Raw genomic sequence first — 25,571 nt, forward strand, 5'->3', positions numbered from 1 at the left:
TTCCAGGATCATACAAAGTTTGCTATTTCATGCCAAGATTGCATAAAACAGGCGACTCTAATCCAGTCTGCAGAATGTTTCCTGAGACCTTGTTTTCTTTTACAGTCCACGATTGACAGTTCATTAAGTGACTTTTTTTACACACATAATGCGTCAGGGACATTGTGCTTGCTTGTAGGCTGGGAAACACACCCAAAAATGGTCACAGGGTAAAAGTTGTAGGCTCCAGAAACATGGCCTCATAAAATTGTTGGCAAGTGAAAGTGCATTGGCCTTGTTTGCGAAAGATATATCACATGATAAAAAACGAATGCTTTGTCTGCGCTGCAATGTGAGCCTGGTGTTTTGAAATGTATCTACTTTGGAGAGCTTTGGAAAACCTCAATATGAACATGCTGGCTTAGTGTAGATGGAAGGGCAAAAAACAAAGAGAGGAGAGATGAGTCTTAAAATATCTGGATTTGAATGGACATGCTGAGAGAGATTGAAAAACAGGGACAAAGAAATGAAAGAAGAGAGAAGATATAAGAAGTGAGAAGAAAGTTGAGGGGGGACGGCAGAGGAAATAAAAGTGAAATAGATTGAGAAAGGAGGGAATACGTGGAGTAAGTGCCTCTTTCACTAGAGCCCAGCAGCTTACTCCTGGATGGGTCGATAGATATGAGCAGAGAGCTGAGAGCTGAGAGCTGCTGGAATAATTGAGTCCGGTCATTGGCAGTGTGAAAAGCGCCAGGCCAGCAAAAAAAAAAAAAAAAATAGCCATAACTCAACGAGATTGGAGGTGAGATTTACAATGAGTGTGATCAACAACAGAGATTCCTCCATATCGGAGTCTCCCAGAGGAGCAGAGAGCTGTGGCTTCAACTCGAGGGGCAGCAAAGGCACCTTGTAAATATTTGTCGGTCCCACTCGAGCTCGACACCGACCGTCAGCGCTGGGATCGATGCGTTCGTCTCCCAGATGTCATCTCTAAACTTTTGGGAGAGAAAGAACATAATGGGGTGCATATCTTTTTATTTTTTATTTTTACAGGTGCCTCCATGATTTTGTGTCTGCTAAATTTCATTTACAAAATAAGAGAATCAGTCATAGCTGTCTCGCACATCTCCACGTGACTGTGCAAATATGTTCGGGCAATATGGGAAAATGTCATCTGCATCAGTATGAATTATGGCCTGTCATTTATTTTGTACACGCTGTGTATTTTTAAGCCTGCGGCAACCCTGACTGGTAGCAGTTCATGCTTCATTAACTAAAACAAAACACCAGTGTGACATTTTATATATGCACTTTTCTCCTAGTTTATGTTATTCCAGTCACTCACTTGGGGCAGTAAGCATTTTTTTACGACGCGGGTGGAGATCTTATGATGGAGAAAAGCACTTTTATACACAGCAACCCTCCCCCCTCCCCCCCTTTTCTCTTCCTTCCCTCTCACCCCCCCCCTCCACCCCTCATCCCAGGCATGAAAAAGTGAAGATGGGCTGTGGCATTGGCTGCCATTCAGCCTGACTCTCTCATCGGCCCCACAGAATGCCTTTCAGGGTCCCCCAGAGTAACAACTGCTGCGTTTTATTACAGCGTGAAATGGGGAGTGAAAGACCGCTATGGATGTTCCTACTTAACCATGCAGAATGTGTCACCATTGGGTCGGAAGATAAGAGGACAAAGGGGAAAATCAGCCGCTCAAAATGCCTTTGTGAAGAGTGCAAGTCCATAGAAACAACCCCATGCTCTTGTTTACATCTCAGAAAAAAAAAGAAAAGAAGAAGCATTTGTGTCTTTTTGGGGTGAAATTTGTCATGAAATATGTTAACATCTCATAGAATAATTACCTTATGCTACTCAAACAGATGGTCTCTGTGTTGCCAGCCTGTGTGATTTGCTTGAGGGAGACCCAGTGTCGGCTCCCAAACCCAGCAGATATACCATGTCCAGCTCAATTATGTTCTCTCCCCCCGGTTCCATGGTGGGTTTTTCCAGATTATGTCTGAGAAGTCAAACACTAGCTTTTGGCGATGAAAGATGTGCAAATGTTTGAGGTTTTCCAAACTCCAGTGGGACCTGCTAATACTACCCACAGATATCTCCCGAAGTGACCCCGATAGTTTAGTTGTGGTACTTTTCTGTGCTTTTTCTGCATAGAGGAAGTTTAACATGTGGTTTGGATGTAATTTAGCATTTTTGTTTTGTTTGTTGTCATTAATATTTAGTGGTAGAAATCTCACTGACCAAAGGTTAACGTAAGAATTGTTTTAAAATCCTAACATATAGAAGCAAGAGTACATGTTTCAGGAGGATGAGGGCGTGTATACTGCATTAGACGGGGTGAAGGTGGGCCACCCCTCACCAAAAAAAAAAAATAAATTGCACAAGAGCTCATAGAAAATATTATGGCTCTATCCCAAGTATGTTTTCCGTTGCATCGGTAACACGGTTCAGACGGAGCACCAAACTGTGTAAATATGAATCAGGCACTTGATTGATGAGAGCACCTTTGTAATTATATCCAGCCGTCGTATTTGCTTTGGCAAGACATCTGTCGTCGGCCCTCCTCTTCCCTACTTAAATGTCAGGTTGTGGGTGTGGCTGGGGAGGGACGCTGACAGATTGTCAGTTTTCAGCACACCTGCAGGGAGCTCGCTGCCTCGACACAGATGCTTATCTTCTTTTAAGAGTGTGGTTTACGATAAATCGTGATAAATTTGGAGAATACAAGTTCCCTGGGTGAAATTTTTATTCGGTGGGAAGAGTTAATAAAAAGGAACAAAAAAAAACTTTGGGATGTGAGGGGTGAGACGACACTTAACAGCCAAGCATTCTCAACTGTGTCGCAATATCTTTGGTACGCAATGTGCTGTGTTAAGTCATGCTGCTTGGCACGCAAGCATGAGCAGCTCGAGGTAACGATGATTCTATTTTCACTCGTTTAGTTGTGATTGTGGTGAACCAGAAAAGGATTCATCCTTAAGAAAAGCCCACGGAATGCATTCAGTCCATGCACACGAGATCTTTCAATGAGTAAAATGAGCTTGATCCCCGGGCTTATGTGTGTATGTTCAGTGATTTGTAGAGGGGATTTGGGGGCTTTAACATGTGCGTCTACTGGCAGAGCGTCCTTTAGACACTGGTGCTGCACAGTCATTGCCTCAACACCTCATTGTTCCAGTGTGGTGCTTGTACGAGCCTGGGATGCTGAGGTTGCCGCTGCTGCTGCGCCGCTGGCCATGCTCCCAGCGGACATAATTGAGAACAGAATTAATGATATAAGGTCACCATATTATTAATAGCAGATGATTTTACAACTGCATAGACTGAGGCATAACTTGGACAGTGCAGTTGAGCTCGTATGTCATCCTAAATCGCAGAGGTGTTACAGCGGTTTCACCTGATCAGCTCTGTAGAAACCACATAAGTTTCTTTTGGAGCTCTCTGCTGTCACAACCTTCCAAGGTGTCCATTTTTCCTTTCGGCACTTTATATTTCGTATTACTGGAGCGATATCTATATTGCTATGAAGTAATTAAGAAAATACTTCCCCTCCCAACCTCCTCCCCTCTCTGGAACCGGCCGTGTAACACTCAACAGACTGTCCACGCAGAACTTGTCGGCTGCCTCAGACGAGGCTGGGCAAAGCAAAGACCTTACAGAGAAGCGGAGTGTAATTGAGAGCTGGCAGGATTGTTCATGGTCCTGATTGCAGCATATTCCTCCAGAAGCAAGGTTTATGTTTCATCACGCGCCCGTCCACCACACTCCATAAAAAGCAAATAAACTTTTCACTGGCAATGGCATAATAATGACAGAGCTGGCTAATGAGCAAATTAAATAGTAATAAATACAACTCTGGCCCCCTAACTGAGATGTGAAATATCTTGCATCAACTCTTCGTGTTTAATGTAGTCTCTACAGTAGGCGCCCTCATTTAACCACTCCTTTATATTGTACCTTACATAACTCTACATGTTTTGATAATCTGTTTTCAGGAGTCTCTTTTTTTATTCTGGCCAAGAGCAGACTTGGTGATGGCAGGTCTCCATATCATATTCCTCCCTCCCACTGACCAACATATTGGACTGTCCTGGATGAGGAATATCGGAGAATGTGTTGAAAATTCACTGCTGCATCTACCTTAGCTCTGTAGATGGTGAAGGAGTCTAAATTAAACGGGGTTGAATGAGTGACTTTGGCAGGTCGTTGGTTGGTGCGGTTTGGGCTGCTCCCAGTGCAGTACAGAAGCAGCCTGGCAGAGGTTTGACTGAGCTTGCTCTTCTCTTTCACACCAGCTCTCAGCGGCCAGCAGCAGCTGAGCACATAAGACCCGAGCTTCTCTCAATCCCAATCTGAGCACATTCCCTTCCCTGCAGCAGGATCTGCCTGATTCTTTTGGACATGCGTGGACCTTTGTGGTACACTTCATTCTCTTTTATTGAATTTGATTTGTTAAGGATGAGTTGTTGTATCTAAAGCAAGAGGAGTTTGACCAGATTGGTAAACTTTCATTTAAAATTTTATCATACCATTATGTTTGGCAAAATGAGCTTGAATTTCACTCACGCTGAGGTTTTTCTTTTATCTTGCGCCTACTCCAAACATTCAGCAAATTTGTTCCACGTGCACAAAAAAAAAAGGGAATCCCAAGAACTTTAAACTGAGTGTATCATTTATTAAACGCTCTCTGTTCAGCATGGTAGAGAGAGGGGAGTTTAGTGCCAGTGACAGAGTGTATCAAGCCCAGACATGAGCAGGAAAAGTGGCGGGATGAGAACGAGGCGTAGACAGCATGGGAGGCTTGTAGTGTTAAAGCGTGAAGAGAGGATCTGTCAGGGCCCACACCAAGCAAAACCCAAGCATGGGTAGATTTCTAGAGACAGCTTGTGGCTGTCTGCTCATAACAGACAACCCCATTTGCCCCATGTTTGCTTTGGTGGAAGACTGTTTATGTCCTTTGAAGGTATGCCCGGCATCTGGAACAAAAAGGGGTGTGACTGCTTGTTGTGAACGTGGTAGGGGAAGTGCCCGAGTGAGGTGCCTGACAGGCAGCCAGCGCACGAGCACAGAAGGCACCATCTCCACAGCAGCAGCTCTTTGATGTGGCTGGTTCTTTGAAGAACTGACACCCTTCTCCTTTTCACAGTGCCTGGAGCCCTGCAAGGAATCCTGGGACCTGAAGGAAAACCAGTGCCAAGATTTATGCGAGGTATGTCACTGCCACAAATACTGTGGTTACCTCAGAGTTGAGTGTTGGAGCTTTTCAGACCAAGTGGGAAAATTCAATAAGAGGAAAGTTTGAAAGGAGTGTGAACCAACTCTTTCTGCACTGTAACAACACCCTCTGTGAGGCTGATTCAAAGCTGCTTAATGTGCTCATCGCTCCACTGAGTCACAAGTCAAGGATTGAAATGTAAACAGGACAATCACTGTTCACCGAGAGCTGCCTGTTTGTAGCCAGGCAGGTTGGTCCTAAAAAGTCATCTGACAAATGCTTTTCCCTCTCTTTCTCCTCCTTTCTTCTTCTTCATCAGCCCCTCTTTCCCAAGAAGCACTATGAGTGTCTTACAAGCTGTGAGTTCCTGAAGTCGGTAGAGGGCGTGAAGCAAGGCGACTGCCCTGCCCCGGAGAAGGCCAGCGGCTTCGCGGCAGCCTGCGTGGAGAGCTGCGAGGAGGATGGAGAGTGTTCAGCTGTCAAGAAGTGCTGCTCCAATGGCTGTGGCCACACCTGCCAGCTGCCCAAGAACCTCTACAAAGGTAATGGCAAATATACTTGCATCACACTGTTTTACACCATTCGGCAACAACGCTTTGATTTCCAAGTTTTAATCCTGAAGAATTCAGTCCTGGTTGATTTGGCAAACAACAGAGGAGCAACTGGTGTATCAGCTTACAGTGCAACCACACCAAGTCTCTTTGCCTGACCTGATTTCATCATGCACATGGCACAGGTATTTTTCCAACCACAGAAGGACACATTAAAACCTTACCTTCCTTTTCGGAGTTGGAGGTGCACTGCCTGTTGCCTCCGGCTGCCCCTTTCTTGTTCCATTACGGCAGTTTTTTTTTTAAAAAACGGATCCATTGATGAAAGTATGCCAGCATTCACGTTTGTAGATAAACAATAGCGCTATTGTTGGTGACAAATTTGCTTTTCCACGGAAATGGAAAAAAGCGCAGTAACACCCCCTCCCACCCTTATGTTCTCCCAGTTGAATGCTTTTAATGTGAAGCAGCATCGGTGGGAGAGGAAAACTGCGAACACAGAGGCTGTTATCAATGAGATCAAATGAAAACCATTAAAGCTGGAATAAATACATGTATGCTGAATCCCTGGGATGACGAGACTCTGCCAAAGACACATATGACTTCTATATAAAGAAGTAATTTCTTTATGTAAATACACTGAGTGGTTTATTAAAAGCATATTTAAACTTTAATATTCCTATAATACTGTATTGATGGAATTTCAGAGAAAGTCTAAAATAAGAGTAATATATATTGTGAACAATAGTGAAGACTGTGATTTCTTATCAGCATCACTGATATAACACAATTAAATATAAAGTAAATTAACTGCAGCACTGAAAACAGCCCTAATAGTCCGATGCAAATGTTTTTTAATGCGATTAACTGCTGCAGTTTGCATAATTTTCATAAATACCGTCGAAGCCATTAATCACTCTGTTAACCACAAATTTGAAATCTGAGTGACGCAAACGCAGATTATCTTGTTTAAGATTTGACAACTTCTTTAGAATCGTAAATTTATTTATTTCATCTCTTTGCATTGTGCGTCACCCACACATCCCTTTACGCTGCGTCTCTCGTAAATTGGAATGTATATTCAGTCCTGAATTTTGAAGGATAAGCTGGAGGGTTTCACAGACACTGATGTACCGAAGAATCGTTGCTCCAGTAAAGTAGTTTAATAGCGATGCCCAAGGCGGCTTGATGTTCTGAGGGCGCCGAGTCGTTACGCGAGAGAACCAAGAGCCCCTGAACTTGTAGATGGGAGCTGGAACTACATTATGTACACTGTCAGCACACAATTGCTGGCAGCCTGAGGCCATAACAAAGTTGAGGGGATGTTGAAGCAAGAGCAGTGGAAGATGAGTCTGTATCAAGCTTTGCACTGCTGCTGTGATAGACCGTGAGCTGTGTATGCTTTAAATCTTGCCGCAGTAAGTCTTAAGTTTAACTGGGTTTAGTAGTGCGCCGCAAGAACATGATTAGTGAGGTCGAGCTTGTGCGCACAGAAGGGCATGTTAGTATTTATATTCGATTTGGAAAAAAAATCCTGAGAGAATGCCGTACTCAAAAGGTGTACAGCACGTGAATCTGGGGAAGATGAAAGCAGGCGTAACCTTGAAAATTTCAATACAGTGACCCAGTCAACGAAAACCGTTCACCGCACTGCGAGACCTTCAGATCAGGCAGCCTGCCTGCTGATTTAGTCCAAACACTGAGCTCATGACGGGCCGCCGTCAGCACTACATTTACACTGAATTACACCAAGCGTTTTGGTGACGGTCCGGGTGGAATTCATGTCCCGGTCCTCGGTGTTAAAGGTCTAATTAGATGCTTGTGGTTTGAAGAGCGTAATTGTTTCTGTGTGTGCGCAAGTGTGTATGGAGTCTTCACCGTGATGAGCTGTGATGCTGGAAGCCATTAGCAAACACAAGCGGGAAGAAATGGAGCGTTTCCCCCACTGAGATCACTCTCAGATGTGTGTGTGTTCAGGTTGGGGTCCCCAAGCCATGTGTGTGTGTCCCTAATAGTAAAACTTCTTCAGGATCTCTGAGACACTGGACCCCCACCGGGCTTTTGATGTGCAGCAAAGCCTCTGTTTTTTATTCTTTTTATTTTAATTTTTTTTACATTAATAGTTCCCACATTATCCACTGCTCTGAAATGTTGTCTCAAAGATTTATTTGCAGAGATGTTGCTCATATAAAATACACTGTGCAGGTATGGAAATAACTGTTTTTTTTGGTTTGTTTTTTTACACTTGTCTATTTCTTTTGTTTTAATTTCTGTCTCTGTATTTTTCTTATTCTCTCCGTGGAAGAAGCGGCACCACATGTGAAGCAACTCGACTTGTTTGGCATGTTTGCTGATCAAAAGCGGTTGTACAATATAATGTGTGAAAAATGCAGATGTTAAATTAAATTTAGCGAGAGTCATAGTCACACCGCCACAACAAGTCAGTCAGTCAATCACTTCGACAAGCCACCCTCAGTTTACCGTAAGTCATTGTGCTACAAGCAGTATTTGCAGTGTTTTGCTCAACCTCTGTAATTAGAGCAGTCATTATGACAGTGTGTGCGTGAGTATTGAGAATTATATTCCTGGAGTGTAATTGTTGGCATGATTAGGACATGAATGAACGCCGTACTCTTGGTCGTGCTTCAGCAGCAGTTACATCATGGTTTTGGAGTAAGTGTGTGGCCGTCGAAAAGTGAACGCTGTATGATTTTTGGATCGAACCTGACCCAAAAGTTATCTTTGGAAAAAGCATGCTGGGAGGAAGTGTATTCATTGTCCTCCCACATATCGCGCAAGAGAGGAGTTGTGTGTGTGTGTGTGTGTGTGTGTGCGTGTGTGTGCGCGTGTGCGTGCATGTGTGTGGTTTGCGAGTACTTGTGTGACTTTGTGGGAAGATGAGCTAAGACAGAGGGAGAGGAGGAATGCTGTGGTTACCTTGGTGTTGATTATTGCGCAGGAAATGTGACACGTTTGTTCGCACATGCACCGACGCACACACCCACACAGGCGCACTCTGCTGTGGAGCTGTGAAACCACAGCACAATGACCCCCAGCTGTTAGTGTGCAGAAAAGCTGTTATCAGTGGGACAAAAAAAAAAAAAAGAGAGAAAAAAAAAGTACTGACTCCATATGCGTGTGGCTCAAGGACCCCCCTCCATCTTCCAAGACTTTATGTGCATCATTCAATCCCTTTTACATTCCCTGTATGAAGACTGAATAGAGACATAAGTGGATCAAATTGTCTGCATACAAAATTCAGCCTTGATTATGTTGTTTACCGACATGCTGCTCGGTAGCCTTGAGCGTGCATTGATGCTGTTCAGAAATGCGAAGCGGCAGCGGGCCGTTCAGCAGCGACAGAGGTCCAACATAATGGTCTGAAGTGCTGGGTGATTTATTGAGAACGGTTGGATGTGTTCAGCCTTCTCCTGTACTTCTAAACTTGCTTTTCCAATCTCCATCTCATTATCACTGTGCCCGATGCTCAATCAACAACTCACTACTTCTCCACTGCAATAAATTTACTTGGGAGAGTCAGTCTGTCTTGGCGGACTGTTTGGCCGAGTCCCGCACGTAATAAATCTCTAATTTATTGCACATGGCCACATCGGCTTTGTCTGAAAAGCTGAATGTGAAGTCTAATGATGCAAATTAATTTAACATATATGTATGAGTGTATGTTTGTACTGGTGTATTTTGTGTCTGTAAGTGAGACAGAGAAAGAAAGAGAGAGAGAGAGAGAGAGGCAGATAGAAATGTAATGTGCTATGTTCTCACATACCTAAATGCAAACTACGTGTATTATTACAAAGAAGAGCAGCCACTAAAACGCTCCGGCCAGGAAATATCACAATCTGTCACAGTAGAAAGATGATGCTGTTGACCCACAGCATGTATTAAATCTATTGCAATGAGGTCATGTCTCATTTTCAAATCTGTATCTGTCCAACTCGAATGGTGTCATTTATCTTTCCAACCTACATTCGCCCGACAGATTTCATGTTGAATTTATTCTAAAATGTTCCACACTGTGATGATGTTAACTCTTGTCACGTTATCAACATCCTTGCTTGTACTTTTAGGAGTCCCGCTGAAGCCGAGGAAAGAGCTGGTGTTCTTGGAGCAGCCGTCGGGTCAGCTGGAGATCCGCTGGTCTTCAAAGTTCAACATCTCCGTGGAGCCCGTCCTGTATGTGGTGCAGCGCCGCTGGAACTACGGCATCCATCCCAGTGAGGACGATGCCACAGAGTGGCTGACGGTGGCGCAGGTACAGACCTTCACACCACACATGCAAAATAATGGATGTCAGTATGTCAATAACATCGTTTTGAGTAGTTTTTGTAATTTAAATCCAATCAAATTTGTTGCACGAGTGATTTTCTTTATCAGAAATTCCAGCTTCACATGTCGGAGCGTGCGACACACTACAGCTGTGAAACCGCTGCACTGCGCTGACAGACTGTCGCACACGGTTGCACATTCCTCACAGTCACGGCGTCTTTGAAAGTTCGGCAAAGAGAGAGACACAGATGACCGATGTGGCAGCAAACTCACACGGGGCTGTGACCCTGCGTAAACTCTGACCCCTGCGGTTTGCTCTGCCTCCATCTGTCCCTCAGACCGCAGAGGAGCGCATCCAACTGGCCGACATCAGAGCCAGCAGATGGTACCAGTTCAGAGTTGCAGCAGTCAATGTCCACGGGACCCGCGGCTTCACGGCACCCAGCAAACACTTCCGCTCCTCCAGAGGTCTGTGTGTGTATTTGTGTGTGTGTGTGTGTGTGTGTGTGTGTGTGTGTGTGTGTGTGTGTGTGTGTGTGTGTGTGGCCTTGCATTGTGTGCAAGTTCCTGTTTTGACACTCACTGCTCTCCATTTGTTACGGTGAAGACCTTGGAACAGGTGGAACCTTTGGGAACGAATTTTATGGCCTGATTTGACTTCTAATACGGCCATACAATGCGTGTCTATGTGATCGATATTCCTTTTGCATTTCCAACTTTATCACTGACTCATAGAACGTGCGTCAGAATCTTTTTATTTATATATAAAAAAAAAATTGCTTGTATTTACCTTAGGTTTTTCACTTTGCATCTTTTAAAATACTAAAAGTTGAAGTATTTTTTGTCTTTTTGTTCGTTTTGTGTGACCACTTCTAAACTGTTCGACCCCGTGTCTCCATCAAGCAGCAGCACATTGATTATGACTGAAGCAAAACTGGTAAAGCCAAAAATGAACATTTGTACTGTTCACACTGCTGTGTTTATTTAAAACTGTATTTTTTCATGTACCTTGTTAACCTGAATTGTAAAACGGTGTATCCCCTCCGCAGTTTCCACACATTTACCCAGTGATCTAAATTAAATTCACGCTGCTGCCAAGAAGCAAGCGAGTAATGAGGAGGCCTGGGTGCACAGAACATTTCATTTCTGTGTTGCAATAAGATCTTCAGTTATGTCTTCAAAGGAGGGGTTTCCCCTCTTTACAGTCATATAAAATGTAATAAGTCTGAATTAGTCGGGATATAGCAGGTTTCAAATGAATGCGAGTGTTGTCTTGCTTCCAGACAGAGTGACGTAACCGAGGCACATTTCAGATCTTTGCCACAGATTAGTGAACAGGCTCTGATGGCATCCTGTGGTACTGCGGGACTCTGCTTTACTGCACTTTCTAAATAACTACTTTAACTAATGCCATCTGCAATACAAAGTTATGGACAGTTGTTTTGTGGTTCCCAGGGATTACAGGTTTGTGAATTTAATATTGTGTCTGGATTGCATCTGATTCAGATCAAATACTGTGTGCTTTTTTGGCACGGAGAGGCAAAGCCATGTGCCCACCAGTTATGCCTCGAACAGCCTTGAGTTGAGTCTGGAAATGTATATCATGTGAAATGTATAAATACATAAAGGTGCTCACTAGTGGAGTGCCAACAGCTGTCCTTAGTACTCGCCATATTCTGCCAAATAATGGAACTGGTACCAAATGCAAACAGTTTTAGTGGGTTTGGTGGTGGGTTGACCTGTCCTGTCAAACCTCTGTTCATGCATTTGCTCCCCAGAGTATTTTGGATAGCTGTCAGACAGAGCCAGACACCAGGTGGGAAAAGGATTCAGCTGCAGGGATGGAAAGCGATCTCCAATCAGGCCAATCAGTGCCAGAACTTTGATAGATTGATGAGAGCTGTCATGGATTTGATGAACTCCCGGCCATTCTGTCATGCCATTGTTATTTATTTAGTCCGGCCACATCATCTGAATGCAATTTTGCCCGACTATACTTTGTTAGGGCAATTTGTTAGAGCTGACTGTTTATTTATCTTGCACAGCCAACATCAGCTGGTATGGAGAACCGATGTGTCCAATTGTGTTTTTGGATTGGATTAAATGTGTTTCAGGTGGGAGAGGGCAGGGGAGAGGAGAGGAGAGCCAACAGGGCTGTGGCGTGAATCATTTTCTCATTACAGGACCGTTCCCTCCGGTCTGGCGTCTGGCTTGTGGCCTTGCTTGTGCTTCTGCACCGGGCTGACATCAGCAGCCGTCAGTAGGCTGGGTCACGGCACATATGGACAGGTTCAGAATCAGCTTTAATCTGGACACACACACACACACACACACACACACACACACACACACACACACACACACACACACACACACACACACACACACACACACACACACACACACACACACACACACACACACACATTAGTTTGAGTTTAGGAATGTAGAGCGTGGAGCCAAAGTGAGCAGCATGTGTTTGTTAACCCCTGACCTGCGCTCGCGGTCCTGCCGAACGCTGTCATGGACCTGACATGACACCTGTCATAACATCTCGTGGCAGATTGTCAATGGAAGACTAATTACTTTACACAGTGTCACACGTGTCCCCCTCCTCAGCTGCAATGCAGACTTCAGTGTTGAAAGGTGCCTTGGCCTGTAATACATTCTACCTGAAATTATTCTTGCAAGAAAACTGCCTTGGCCCGAGATTTGTCACATACAATAACCAGAGGCCCACTTTGTCTTCCTCCCTAAATGTTCACAGATGTAATAAAATGTGTTCCCACTGACAGTGTTGTTTCTTGTTGTTGCTATGTCTTCAGATCCATCCGCCCCTCCCGGCCCGACCAGTCTGCGCGTCACCAACGTGACGCTGGGCGATGAAGGCCTTGTGACAGCTCGCCTCAACTGGACAGTGCCAGAGGAGCCAGATATTCCCATACATCACTACAAAGTGTTCTGGAGCTGGACTGTGCCCACCAAGTCCATGGTGCCATCCAAGAAGAAAAGCAGAAAGACCACCAATGGGGTAATCTCCTCACTCTGTCTCAGCGATGTGTTCTTTTTCTTTCCTTCCTTTCATCCTCTCTCTAAGACTCGGAGGTCGCGTCCAAGATGATTTCACCATCTTTTCCTCCAACCTCGACACATCTCTGTAAATATCCATTTCTAGTATCCATATCCAAGCCTGCAGTGGAAAAGAACATGAACATGGAATAGGAGTTGCATTTATTTATGTGTAGTCACGAGGCTATCAGTCATGCACAGATTGATACGATATGTTCTTCCTTGTTTTAATGAAGCGTTCTTTGTACTGATGAAAGAACCGTTAAACACAGTTAAGATTTGAAAGAAAACACATTACGTGTGATGAATAGCCCTGCCCATAGTGATAAATCACAACTCCGAGGGCTGTGTTGCTTAAATGTCTCAATTTGTATTGTTCACCTTTTTTTTTAGTTGATATTTTAAAGCTTTCGATCATTTTCTCCTGCGCAGTGTTCGATTGCGTGATAGATTTATTTCTACAATGGTGTATGGGATGCTTTATTTTTTTAACGAATCTTAAAAGCTTCAAAATCCCTTGTTTATATAACTATACTTACAATTCCTTACCTGCCATTATATTTGACATTAATGCAAGCAGTGTATTTAAACTAAAAGCATCAAAGGAACATTCTTGCGCAAGGACATAAATATGATGATGAACAAGGTTTGATTCTTGTTATTAATGGCCTTGTTATTCTTTGGAAGAGTTTAGTTTGCAGATTGGAGCCTTTTCAACTATTTGCCTCAACCAGAAAGAATAGTTTTTTTTTGGCCCTCTCTTGGGAATGTCACAGACAAAGTCCTTACTTATGATCACAAAAAAAATGATATTTAAAAGCTTAAACAAACAGGCAAGCTTAGAGTTCACAATGTTAGAATTCCCAACTTGGGACAATTCAGAAAGCCACAGACTAATATTTTGACAGTATAAACATTTTTTGCTTTTGTTTTTCCTCCTGCATAAAAATTAGATGAGTGGACTGTTGCAGGCTGAAGCAGTGGGTTCATAAGTACATATGAATGAAACTGAGTTTATAGATTAGTAATATGATGAGATCATAGACTACTCAAAAATTACAATGTTATATGTGTAAAACTGAATTCATTAGGTGTTTAAAGGTTTTGTGAGACAGTTGCAAAGTATTTCCAGTACCTGATAGCATGTGACCCGATAGCTGACACCTGATGTGGCTCACTATCTGTGAAGAGCGTTTCATTAGAGGCTCGAGCAGAAAGACAGATTGTCTAGACGGTCCACACACACCTCTATCGAGAGTTCTCCTGAATTCGTTTTTTTTTTAAATGCAGAGCAGATGTGGTACGGAGGAGATAGAGGTGGGAGACACCAGACACCTATTGACACATGTACTACTGGTTTCCACTTTGGCACCTCAGGGCTTTGAAAGCAGCCTGCTGGTAGAGGAATGTCAAAACACGCACAGTCAATAACAAGAACTCATCAGGTTCATGCTGATGGTGGAATGCTGGAAGTCAAACACAGTGAAGAAGCCCTGGGAGGCTCTGACAACACGTCCCTCTCACAAGGCCCTGAAGGCTATCTCCTCGCCACGATCCCTTCCTCTGCTCCGCATGTGTTCTTAATAAGCAGCGCTTTCCCACAGGCCCACGTTGGCTGTGGCTGAGCCGAGTTGGAGCGATGACTGGCACGGTGTCGGGGCCTTGAATGGAGGCTCGAGTGACAGTGTGGTAACATGCAAATGCCAACATCCAAGTGTTTTCTGTTGTCACAGGCTCAGAGCTGGGTGGATCTGGAGGGACTGCAACAGAACAGCAGCTACACTGTGGAGTTGCAGGCTGTCACATATTGGGGACAGGTGCGTCTGAAGAGCTCCAAGGGCTCTCTCCACTTCAGTACCACCCAAAATAACGAATCAGGTAAACGCTGGCTTCTTTTATTCATTCAGCTGTCAAGCTTGTAATGTGTGTTAGCGTTACTCGCAGCATTGCTTTAAGGACAGCAATCTGGGTCAATTCAGGAGATTTTGAATAGTTCACCGCATGTAAATCCTAAAAACTCTGGTGACCCCGTTACTTTGTCTGCACAGGCACCATAAGCTTTTGTAATTTTTCCCAAATCCCTGCCAAACATCATCAAACATCCCCATCTGTACTTACTGTTTGATTTCAACGAGCACGTGTTAGCACTCTTGGACATTTTAGGAATATTATTGTGAACAAAATGGGATGCCACCATTTGAATTTACTTTGTCCATATCGAGCCAAAGCACCTAATCTTATTGGTTCAGACCCCACCTAAAGAAATGACAGTACTAAGGTTATGTGGCAACCAAACAGACACGGTAGGTACAGTTTACAGTCCCATGCAGGGTCATGCACTACCTGAAATCAAACAAAACCTGGATGGAGCTGCAGCTTTCTAATTGGATTGGCTGGATCAACCTCGCAGAATCCAATTTTCTTTTTGTTTGCTTTTCATCAGAGCTGAATTTTCCTAAATTACTGAGAGTCTTCGGGCAAACAATCATTATGAGAATTGCAAAAAGCAGGAAGGGCCAAGGTACGCTGACAGCACATCTGTATTCATTCGGAGCGCTTGAGTATTTAGGAAGCACAGACCAAGCGTCGGTGCTGAGTGTGCTTTTCTTTTTTGCATGTGTGGCTCTCGAGGGAATTGAACATCTAACCTTGGCAGAATAAGTACTGCGTGTAGCCATCGACTTACTGCACATGTATGCATAAAGAACATGCCCATGTTGTTCACTACTGTGATCGTACAAAGAAATAAGTGTGTGTTTCTGCATGCTGGAGAATTTCCCACAATGCAGTTACTGGTGTGTGTTAGCTACAGCAGCAAACATGTCTCCTTTCTCTTTTCCAGCAAAATCAGTGCTCAAATCAAAGAAGGAGGAGATATCCCCTCTTGGTTCGTCCCTGGCCAAACGCCCTTCGGGCCCTTTGGAAGTGGGTACGCCCTTCTACCAGGATGGCCAGCTGCAGGTCCGAGTCTATTGGAAGAACCGGGGAGGTAAGAACTCCAATATACTGATTTATAGCTTTGTTACACTCTAATTAGCACCTCATTATGCCCATCAATCACCATGACTCATGCACATCAGAATAAAATGTCATGACTGATTCGTAGTCACTCAAACAACGGAGGATTCCTCTTATACGTGTGGTATCAGCTGGTGTAAATGAAACGGTGTGTCTTTGCCCAGCGCTCATGTTACCCAGCTCTCTCAGAGCAGTGTAAACCTGCACATGGACCGGTAGACCGGAGCCACTGTTTAGAAAAGAACAATAAACACACAGCGCCGGAGCCGTGCAGTGGGATTTATTGACAGCTGTATTTAATAGATCCTCGCCCTCACATTAGCGTTGAAGCGGCCCTTTTTGTTTTACAAGACCTGATGTCATAGGGAGCAGACATGGTGGTGGTTTGCAGCACTGCAAGGGGTTAAAGCCTATAAGGAATGCCTGTCCCAGCGGCGTCCATTCCCCAAACCTTCTGTTAATACCAGAGCAAAAATATGGAAACCTTGAAAGCCATGCTCTCAGGGTAACCTGTCAAGTCCCATTCACTGCTCTATGTTATGTTACTAATATATGTCATCGCCCAAGCCAAACTCCACATCTTAGAGTCAAGAATGCAAGCGCTGGCTGAGGGAGAGGCCTGGTGAGACACCAACTGCTGAATCAGAGTGAGAGAGGGAGAGGAGGGGGAGATAGAGGAGGCCCAGAGCTGTTAGCAAGGTTGGCGTGGACTCAGGGAGCTGAGTGATGCTGACGGCGATCAAGCATGGCTGGGGAATCACAGTGTTGCAGAGTTAATCCTGGTCCAGCTTATTTTTTGTCTTTTTTGTGTGGTGCTGGACCGTGGTGTGTATGTGTGTGTGTGTATGTGTATGTGTATGTGTATGTATGTGTATGTGTGTGTATGTGTATGTATGTGTATGTGTGTGTATGTGTGTGCCACTCATTAGTCTGAGCGATGACCCTGGCTTTGACTCCGACAACCTGGGTTCCACTACTGTAAACATGCAGACACACAGATGGCCTGGAGAGCGGGAGTCTCTGGACATCTGGTTTGTGTGACAGAGAAAGGGACAGGTTAACTGAACCATGATTAAACTCTCACTCATTGTCTCTGTGATCCAAAGCGGCCGGGCCGCTGGGTTGTGTCCAGCAGACGAAACACAACCGTACTGTACACCAGCTCAGATAATATATCGCTGTCTGCCTAACACCCAGACAATAGACAGTGGTTCGGCAGTGGCTCGCTTCTAGTCATGATTTATCAAACGCTGCCGAGGTTCTGTTCTCTACCTGATTTCCATGTCCCATTTCATGTTTTACATACCGCTTCCCTTCTCTATCAGACCCATCCTAACATATCTTGTTTATTTTTTTTTCTGATTTCCCGGTTCCCTGTAATTCCTCTCTTCTGCTTCCAAAGAGCTCACGGGCTTCAAGTGCCGAATCTGCGTCTAAGCCTTCAAAGGACCCCTTTTATCTCCCCACCGCAACCCAGGCCCCCGCCGAGGGGTGAACACAGCACAACTCAATTATTAATCGGAGTATTTCACATATCCAAGCGACACGGTCGAATGAATAATAAATCTTGTAACATAAGATGAGCGCGATGGGCAGATAAACACTTCTGATGAGTTTATGTGGAGCTGCTGTACAGTAATGACGTGTATGAGTCTGCAGCCGAGAGGGCTGGAGAGCCCCAGCGTGACCACGGCTGCTGGTCCACACATGAGCATGCAAATCCTTAAAGATGAAGCAGAACTGTTTGATCCAAGAGATGAGCCTTCAGCAGACAAAGGGAAAGAGGAAGATGATTATTGATAAGCAAATGCGAAGATAAAAAAGGACTCTCAAGTCTGTTTTGTTTTTTTTCAGAGACATACAGTGTGCTATCATCAGCGCCAAAAATGGAAAGAGTGATATCAGATGTCAGATAGGGAGTGTTTTGATCTGTGAGATACCCATCAGTTAATCATTTTAACCTGTCGGATCGTCTTTCGATGTCAGATTAATACTCAGAAGGTGCAGTGCAGTGGTGGAAAATGACTAACTTACTTTAATCCTGTACTAAGGTACGGTTTTAGGACATTAAAATCACTACACTTTGGAGGTAAAGGGGCATAACTGTTCTGCTTTTTAGTCCACTACATTCATTTGACATCTGCAGTGTAGCGACATCACATTCACTCAGTATCATATTATATGTTGTCCACATTTTTATGTTTAGTAATACACCGGGAGCAATTCAGCATTGATTTCTTTCATATGAGGAAGAAGAGCTAAGGGACCGAACAACCAAACTATATATCAGCTTCCAACCTTCTGTTCCAGCTGACCTACAACTATGAGTTATTACTTATTTAGTACATTGATTTATACAAAACCTACGATGACTTCCACGATCCATTGCTCTAGATTAAACCACTCGATTTAAATAAAGTAGTAAAAATGACTGGCAACTTGTCCTGATATAAATTGGCCCTTCGACTGGAGTGCTTTTTTGGATTCATTTTGTGGATTTTTGGGTTAAATGGTTAATTATGGGTTAGAAAATAGTGAAAAATGCACAAATAGAGCAATGTTGTTTTGTCGGTCGAGAGTCCAAATTAAAGTTTGTGCTGATGTAAAAAGAAAAGCAGCACATCTTTACATTTGAGAAGAATACCTGACATTTTTTACTTCTTGAAAGGAGGTGATAATTAATTAATTAATTAAGTTAATAAGTTCAGTCGCTAATCGATCAAGTGCCTAATAATTCTAACACTTGTAATTAATACAATTATTAATGTTATTTTGTGCCTATTGAGTACAGTTTGCTGAATATATATTGCGCTCGTAGTGCTTCCATACTTAAACCTGTAGTATCGTACTTTTACATATAAAAAAAATATCATTATATTGAAGCTATTACCAGACGAGTTTACACAATGCTGATTAAGATTATCACCGCCAGATAAATTTCTCTGTATTTTACAACATATACAGAGTTTTTAAATCTGGTGTCTGGTGAGACATCGTGACCCAACCTGATGTATGTTCACCTTGCTGTCTGTTTGTTTGTTTGTGTGTTTGTTTGTTTGTTGGTCTGACTGGGAGAGTAACTAACAGTTTGGTGAATGTATGTGTGTGGTGAATGCACACTGGGCGGACCAGAGACTTCTGCTGGCTGACCTGCATAGTTTCTCTTTGCCAGGCCTATGCTACCTTTAATAGGGATATAATAAATGAATGGCTCCTCCAAATGTCATCGCAGTGAATGGATTGAATTCTAATCCTGAAAATAGGTTATTTGGTGTTCAGTGTTTTTGTAATTAGATGAAAAAAGTAAGGATCTGCATGCTGAGTAGTTTTGTTTTTTCCCTGCATAACTTTGCATTCTGTCTGGTCATCTTGTTTCAGACCCCGCTGTGAGTCGCTACCATGTGCAGTGGATGCCGGAGTACTGTAGCCACAACGAGACCCAAGGACCAGAGAAATCAGTCACGCAGGTTAGTCTTCAGCAGCCGTGACACACAACTCCCAGCTGAGGGTCCACTCATATAGCACAGCGCGTAGAGCTACGACTTGATCAGCAGCTCTGTGCTATGCAAAGCACGCGCCTAACCTTTTGTCTGATGCTTAGAAAGGACAGCACAGCTAAAGAAAACAACTCCACTGAGTGAACCCGAAGCCCTGTTGCGTTTGATTTGCATCGGGCAAATCACCGGCTGTTGTTTTGAATATTATGAGTCAGTCGTGTGGTCAGGCATGCGGTGTGTTGCCCAATAAAATGCATTTACTTAAACAATGTTTCCCGGAACGGCGGATCAGTCACCTCCAGCGGCTCCAGCCATGCTACTGCATGGGCCTTTGTTTTAGGATGCAGTCGCGTCTGAGTAGGAGAGTCTGAAATTGGGGGGTGGGTTAACTGTTTGGGCTCAGGCTGATACACGATGGCAGAAGTTTGGCAATCAACACATTCTTTGGGGACCAGCACTGTGGTTGCTAGGAAATACACATCCATTTTCTATAGATCACCAGGAAGGATTCAAGGCTTTTTTTTGTGAGCACTGCGCCTCATTCACTTTTAATCAAAGCTGTTTCATATCAGAGAGCATATAAACACACCCTCTCCAGTCTCGAGGGACTGCCTGTTAATGTAGGGCCTCTTTATTGCTGCAAAGTCTAAATCCACCAGTCAGCAGGATTTTTTTTTTTTTTTTTTGGTTTCCTCAAAGAGAGATGAGAAAAGCATTTTTTTTTTTTTGTTAAGATCAATGGATGATTAAAGTTTAAAATGAGTGTGAAGTGTAAGACTGCTGCTCAGATTTCTTTAACATGGATTTACAGGGCGTTATCATAGCATATCAATCCACTGTACTTTTTTCTTGCCTATTATGGACGTTTTTATGTCGATGCTACATATGAAATCATTCATATACTTGGAATAGGAGAATAGTGCCCGGACCCCTAAACATGCGAGTGTTCAAAGTAGTAATGTAATGTGGGGCATGTTCCTGTGGCCAGAGCGGGAATGTGATCTGCCTGTGCTGTGTATTTAATTATCTCTGTAGCTCCGCGGGACCTGACCTGGGTGACATGTCAAAGTCATCACGGCTGAATAATGTGTTTCTCTGCTCAGGAGAACTACATCAACCTCCCGGGTCTGCTCTTCTCCTGCAAGTACAAAGTCACCGTTCACATGCTGAAGTCCAAGAGACGCTCCAAGGACGAGAGCACCACCTTCCTCACCCCATCCTGTGCTACCATCCGGAGCAAGACTCACAAACACATCCCCTGCCCGGGAGAGGGAGGTGAGTGTGCAGCTGTTGGACACATAAAGGGCATTTTATCGATCCGCATTAGTGCATATGCAGTAATTAGATCTCTAGCGTATTATAATCATGATGATGGACAAAATCTATGCAGAGATAAAAGAATAGGTCAACACTTAGAAGATATTCTTGGAATCGGTGCTGACTCCAGGAAATCACGGTGTCTAGCTTAGATGTAGACAATAGCAAAATTCCCATAAAAACACGGCGTCATTTTTATGCTTCAGTTTTTGTACAAATTATGATAAGAGGAGAATTAAAATGCTTTTTAATCCTGTATGGCTTAATAAGGGTCTGTTTGGCAGATTTTCTTACTTTTTTTGACAGGCTAGCTGTTTTAGGCTTTGTGTTATCATAGAGACATGATAGTGGTGTCAATCTTGTTTCTCTCTGCTAGGAAAGGAATAAACATATTTCCCAAAATATTGAACTATTTCTATATTAATATTTGCATCACTTTTCTCTTAACAGCTCCGGGGCTTCCGAAGGTTTTGGCTAAGCCGGAGAACCTGACCGCATCCTTCTCCATCACTGATGGAAACATCACCGGCAACTTTCTTTGGCGCGTGTCTCGGATGGCTCCCCATCAGCGAATCACAGGCTTCCAGGTCACCTGGGCTGAGATCACCACCGAAAGCCGGCAAAACAGCCTGCCCAACAGCATCATCTCCCAGTCGCAGATCCTGCCTCCGGTAAGTCTATTTTCTTCCTTTAATCGCCACGTGCTAAAACCTGTTTGTGAATGTTTGTAGGTTTTCATGCAGCATGTTTGTCGTGCATAATATATTATCCTGTGCAGTAGGAAAATATATTGTATCTTCCACTTTTTCAATTTACAGTGTATGTAAGGGGGGACAGTGATTTGAGGATAACACTGTTGTGGCCTCTTTGCATGAATCACGCGATAAGTGGTGGTGTGTAGACAGACACATGGATTGATCTAAAGAAGTGTTGTGTCCTGCTGGAAGTTCTCCTCTACCTTTTCATCTGCCTTCACGTCTTCCTCTTTCATCCTCTGTGAGAGCTCTGAAAAAGCCGCTCTTTGACATAATCTGCTCCATCAACAACACGTTCCGCCTATCTGCACCTCCCAGCCTCTGGAGCTTGTCTATAAATAAAACCACCCACCACACACTTTATCAAGCTGGCAGCCAAAAAAGAGAGACAGCCAGCCTTATGAAAACAAAGTCTTTGTTTTTGTCTGAGCTTTGTGCAAAGACAGCTCCACTCCCCAGTTTCACAGCCCATTCAAATTCAAGTCCTGTCAAATTCAAAGGCATGTTCTGTTGTATTTCATTTGATTGCGTGTCCTCTGATGCTCTCCTCCCTCTCTCTTGGCAGGATCATAACTTGCTTGTAGTGTCCAACCTGCGGCCATCCACCTACTACAGACTGGAGGTGCAGGTCATAACCACTGGAGGGGAAGGTCCCGCCACTGTCAAGACCTTCCAGACCCCGAGCATATTACCGGTCATACAACACCGTAAGTGGTACCTCAGTTTGCTCAGATAAAGTGATAATATGAAAGACTTAACATTTTCATACATTTGGTGCAACATCATATCCACTAATTGGGCTGTTAAGCTTTTTGTTGGGACTGTTTATTTTTTTATTTTGGTTTGCTTGCTGTCACTGCTCTCAGATCTTAGATTTTTTTCTTTAAGCATGAACTTGATTTTATGTTTCTTTTTTTCTGGTGAGAATTTAAGCTGATTTGTGCTTTCCTTGAACTGCACATTCACCGGGAGAACAATATGAATGTTGAATATGAAAGGCCGTGCGAGGAGATTTGTCGTTCTGCACCTTTAGAATTCGTCATTAAAAGAGTACAAGGTCACACAGATGGCCTGAAAGTCCTGATGAAACCACTTTCCTTAAATATACCACCATCACTTTCATGACCTTAGGCCCCCATGCCCACCACTGTGCAGCGATAATGTGCAACCCATGCAGGCACGAGAATAATGGAGTACGCCCGTTTGTAATTAAAGTAGTCGCTGCTGGACATGGGAAGTCCTTTGTTAAATGCCTCCTATTAATGGCACCCGAACACATTGAGAGAGCCGACTTGTCTCCTGCTATTGTAACGACAAGGCAACAAACACACTCTTAACCATGTCTAGCGGACCAACGCATTAACCTGAAAGTGTGGTATGAATGGAACCGTCTAGGCTGCACGTCAGCTATCTGCTGTCCACGTTCAATTTGTGCATCTGTCAGTGCATGTGGACACAGAACACGTGAATTCGCCAATAAGAAAAACTGATTCCACTCTCATGTGTGACAGCTGCACGGTAGCTTAGCTTAGCACAAACAATTGAGAGAGGTAGCTTTCCTAGCATTCCTAGCGTTTCCCAAAATGTTGAACTATTCCTTTAAATGTGAGTAATATTATGTTTTATCATTAACAATGCCAAATTCTGCACGAAAAGTCTTGCTCAAAGTGTTAAGACAACTTTATCTTCCCTCAGTTATGTCCGTTTTGCCACCAAAAAGTGGAGGACATCAGTTACAGAGTCTGAAAAAGGCAACAGAGTAAAAATAGGACCTTCTGCTGGATGTGTAAATGTGCAGTTGTTTGCTACCAAGTTGCTGTCTCAACTTTATAAGGTGATAAAACTGAAGATTTAAAGATGTAATTATCAATGTTGTAAAAACAATTTAACGATCTAGACGGCAAGTTAATGCATCAGCAACAGCAGTAGCAAAACAAATGGCAAATACTACGTGGAAAAGTCAATACAATTTGAATTATGATCAGTTATTGCTAAGAGCTGACTAAAATGAAGTGTTATGTGACAGCTTTTTAAATATGTGTTTTCAAGGACCCAGACTCCGGCAGCACCACTCTCATCACCAGAAGCCATCAGTAGAGAGACACTGAGTTTGTAAGTGGAGGCAAACCCATGAGGGAGAAGTACCAGTGGCTCTGCTCCTGTCTGTCAGGGAAGGAATGTGTGGAACCAAACAGAAACACAGCGTACCAGACCATGAACTGGACCCCCCCCCCCTCCCCCTCCCCTTTGCTCATGAAATATGGGTCTATCTTCTCCAGGCTCCACAACACACCAGCTATTCCTTCTTAACCCCTCTCTCTTGACTTGCACGTCACCGGACGGGTTTGTGTGTACAGTGAAATTTATACTGCAAGGTCTCATATTCTGGGTTGGTTAGTACACAGCTCCCCAACTCATCCCAGACTCGTAGGGAAGTTATGAAATTCCAGGTAAACGTTAAGACCCAGGAACCCCAACATTTGTTGTGATCCACAACTGTGTCATAGTGCACAACACCAGACCATTGATTGCATTTGGTAAATACATGATTGAAACTTGATTACAGACGGTTGAACAGGGATGGTAGGAAACGCCAGAACTGTAAAACAATTGTTTACTTACAAAGAAAGAAAAGTAGAAATTCACCTATTTATTTTGTGTTACCCATTAAAGAGGCGCTTAGGCATACAGTCAGTACTGATGGATAATGTAACTAAAGTCATCGTTGTCTAACCCAGAATATTTCACGTAGTATGTTGCATGTAGTACATTTGATTTTAGAACTGTAAATGAATTACTTGCTTCAAATTGAAAGCCTGTAATGGTTTTGCATGACAACCGTTAGCATTCTGTTGGCATGAAATAATGTCTGTGTTACCTCTTTTCAATATGTTAGCAATATTTCAGTAACAGATTAACAAAGAATTATATTGGAAGTAATATGTAATGTTTATTAATGAAATTATAACTTGCGTGGAAATGATGAATTGTACATGTTCTTGGCTGTAGAAATATTTGTCGTGGAACAGTCAGTGAATGTCTATATTTATTTATGTGTGTATTACAAAGTTTGGTTTGGATGTGTGTGAATGTGTATGTTTTGTGCGTTTTAGTCTAAAATTTTTGAACTGGCAAAAAATCTTGTAAAGACATTTTGTAAAAATGGAATTGTAAATACAGTCTTATGTTACATGTTATTTTTCCATGGTAGAAACTGTACAAACTGCTAAGTAATAAAATAATCCTTAACCCGTGCCCTTCGTTGTTTGTTGAATCGGAGCTGATGTGATAAGTAAATAGACATGCTTTTCCTCCCAATGCTCGACTATTTGGCAATTACTGTTGCTTATTTTGGCTTTAAAATCCGTCGTGGCAGACTCTGTGTACAGCATGTTCACTGATCGGTCCAGGAACCCGAGACACGTGCTCTCCAAGTCCAAATAAACAGGTCAGCTATAGCTCAGCAGGCTGAGTGAATTCACCATCGTTGAGGTTGGGCGCCCGTCAACAATAATGCTCTGCTTCTCTGAGCACTTGAGTGTTTGAAAAGCGCTAAATACCTCCTCTGCTCAAGCAGCCTTTCCCCCCTCATAAAATGAAAAGTGGAAATGTTTACAAGAAAATAAAGCGAAGAGTCACTCTGAAAGTTAAGCCTAATGTGCTGTGTGTGGAGGCTGTGATTTTTGGTGTTAAAACCTCAAGCAGAGTTTTTTGTGTCGGACGAAAAGCGTTTTAAGCATGTACTTAATAATCCTGAATGCTCCGCATGCCTGATGTTGTGAAAAAATGGCCTTGCACTGCATTATTGAACGTTCACTTGTTAATGGGGGTATTTTGTTTTGTTTGGAAGTGAATAACAACACTAACCGCTTCA

At 43.4% G+C, this 25,571-nt stretch overlaps 1 protein-coding gene across 1 annotated transcript in view; it reads left to right on the plus strand.

The window, feature by feature from the left end:
- Positions 1 to 24,951, plus strand: part of LOC138623274 (anosmin-1) — a 40,009-nt gene extending 15,058 nt beyond the window's left edge. The window contains exons 3-14 of the mRNA XM_069702705.1: positions 5,138 to 5,200; positions 5,526 to 5,748; positions 9,843 to 10,027; positions 10,380 to 10,509; positions 12,867 to 13,072; positions 14,844 to 14,988; positions 15,953 to 16,099; positions 19,507 to 19,595; positions 20,729 to 20,900; positions 21,393 to 21,613; positions 22,263 to 22,404; positions 23,747 to 24,951. Of these exons, the coding sequence (XP_069558806.1) occupies positions 5,138 to 5,200; positions 5,526 to 5,748; positions 9,843 to 10,027; positions 10,380 to 10,509; positions 12,867 to 13,072; positions 14,844 to 14,988; positions 15,953 to 16,099; positions 19,507 to 19,595; positions 20,729 to 20,900; positions 21,393 to 21,613; positions 22,263 to 22,404; positions 23,747 to 23,805 (1,782 nt within the window). The 3' untranslated portion in view covers positions 23,806 to 24,951. The remainder of the gene's footprint in view (positions 1 to 5,137; positions 5,201 to 5,525; positions 5,749 to 9,842; positions 10,028 to 10,379; positions 10,510 to 12,866; positions 13,073 to 14,843; positions 14,989 to 15,952; positions 16,100 to 19,506; positions 19,596 to 20,728; positions 20,901 to 21,392; positions 21,614 to 22,262; positions 22,405 to 23,746) is intronic.
- Positions 24,952 to 25,571: the final 620 nt, after the last annotated feature.

This window comes from Brachyistius frenatus, unplaced genomic scaffold (assembly GCF_029030835.1).
Source record: "Brachyistius frenatus isolate BFR_SWC_R1_liver_20210118 unplaced genomic scaffold, ASM2903083v1 Contig_42, whole genome shotgun sequence".
NCBI classification, from domain to species: Eukaryota; Metazoa; Chordata; class Actinopteri; family Embiotocidae; genus Brachyistius; species Brachyistius frenatus.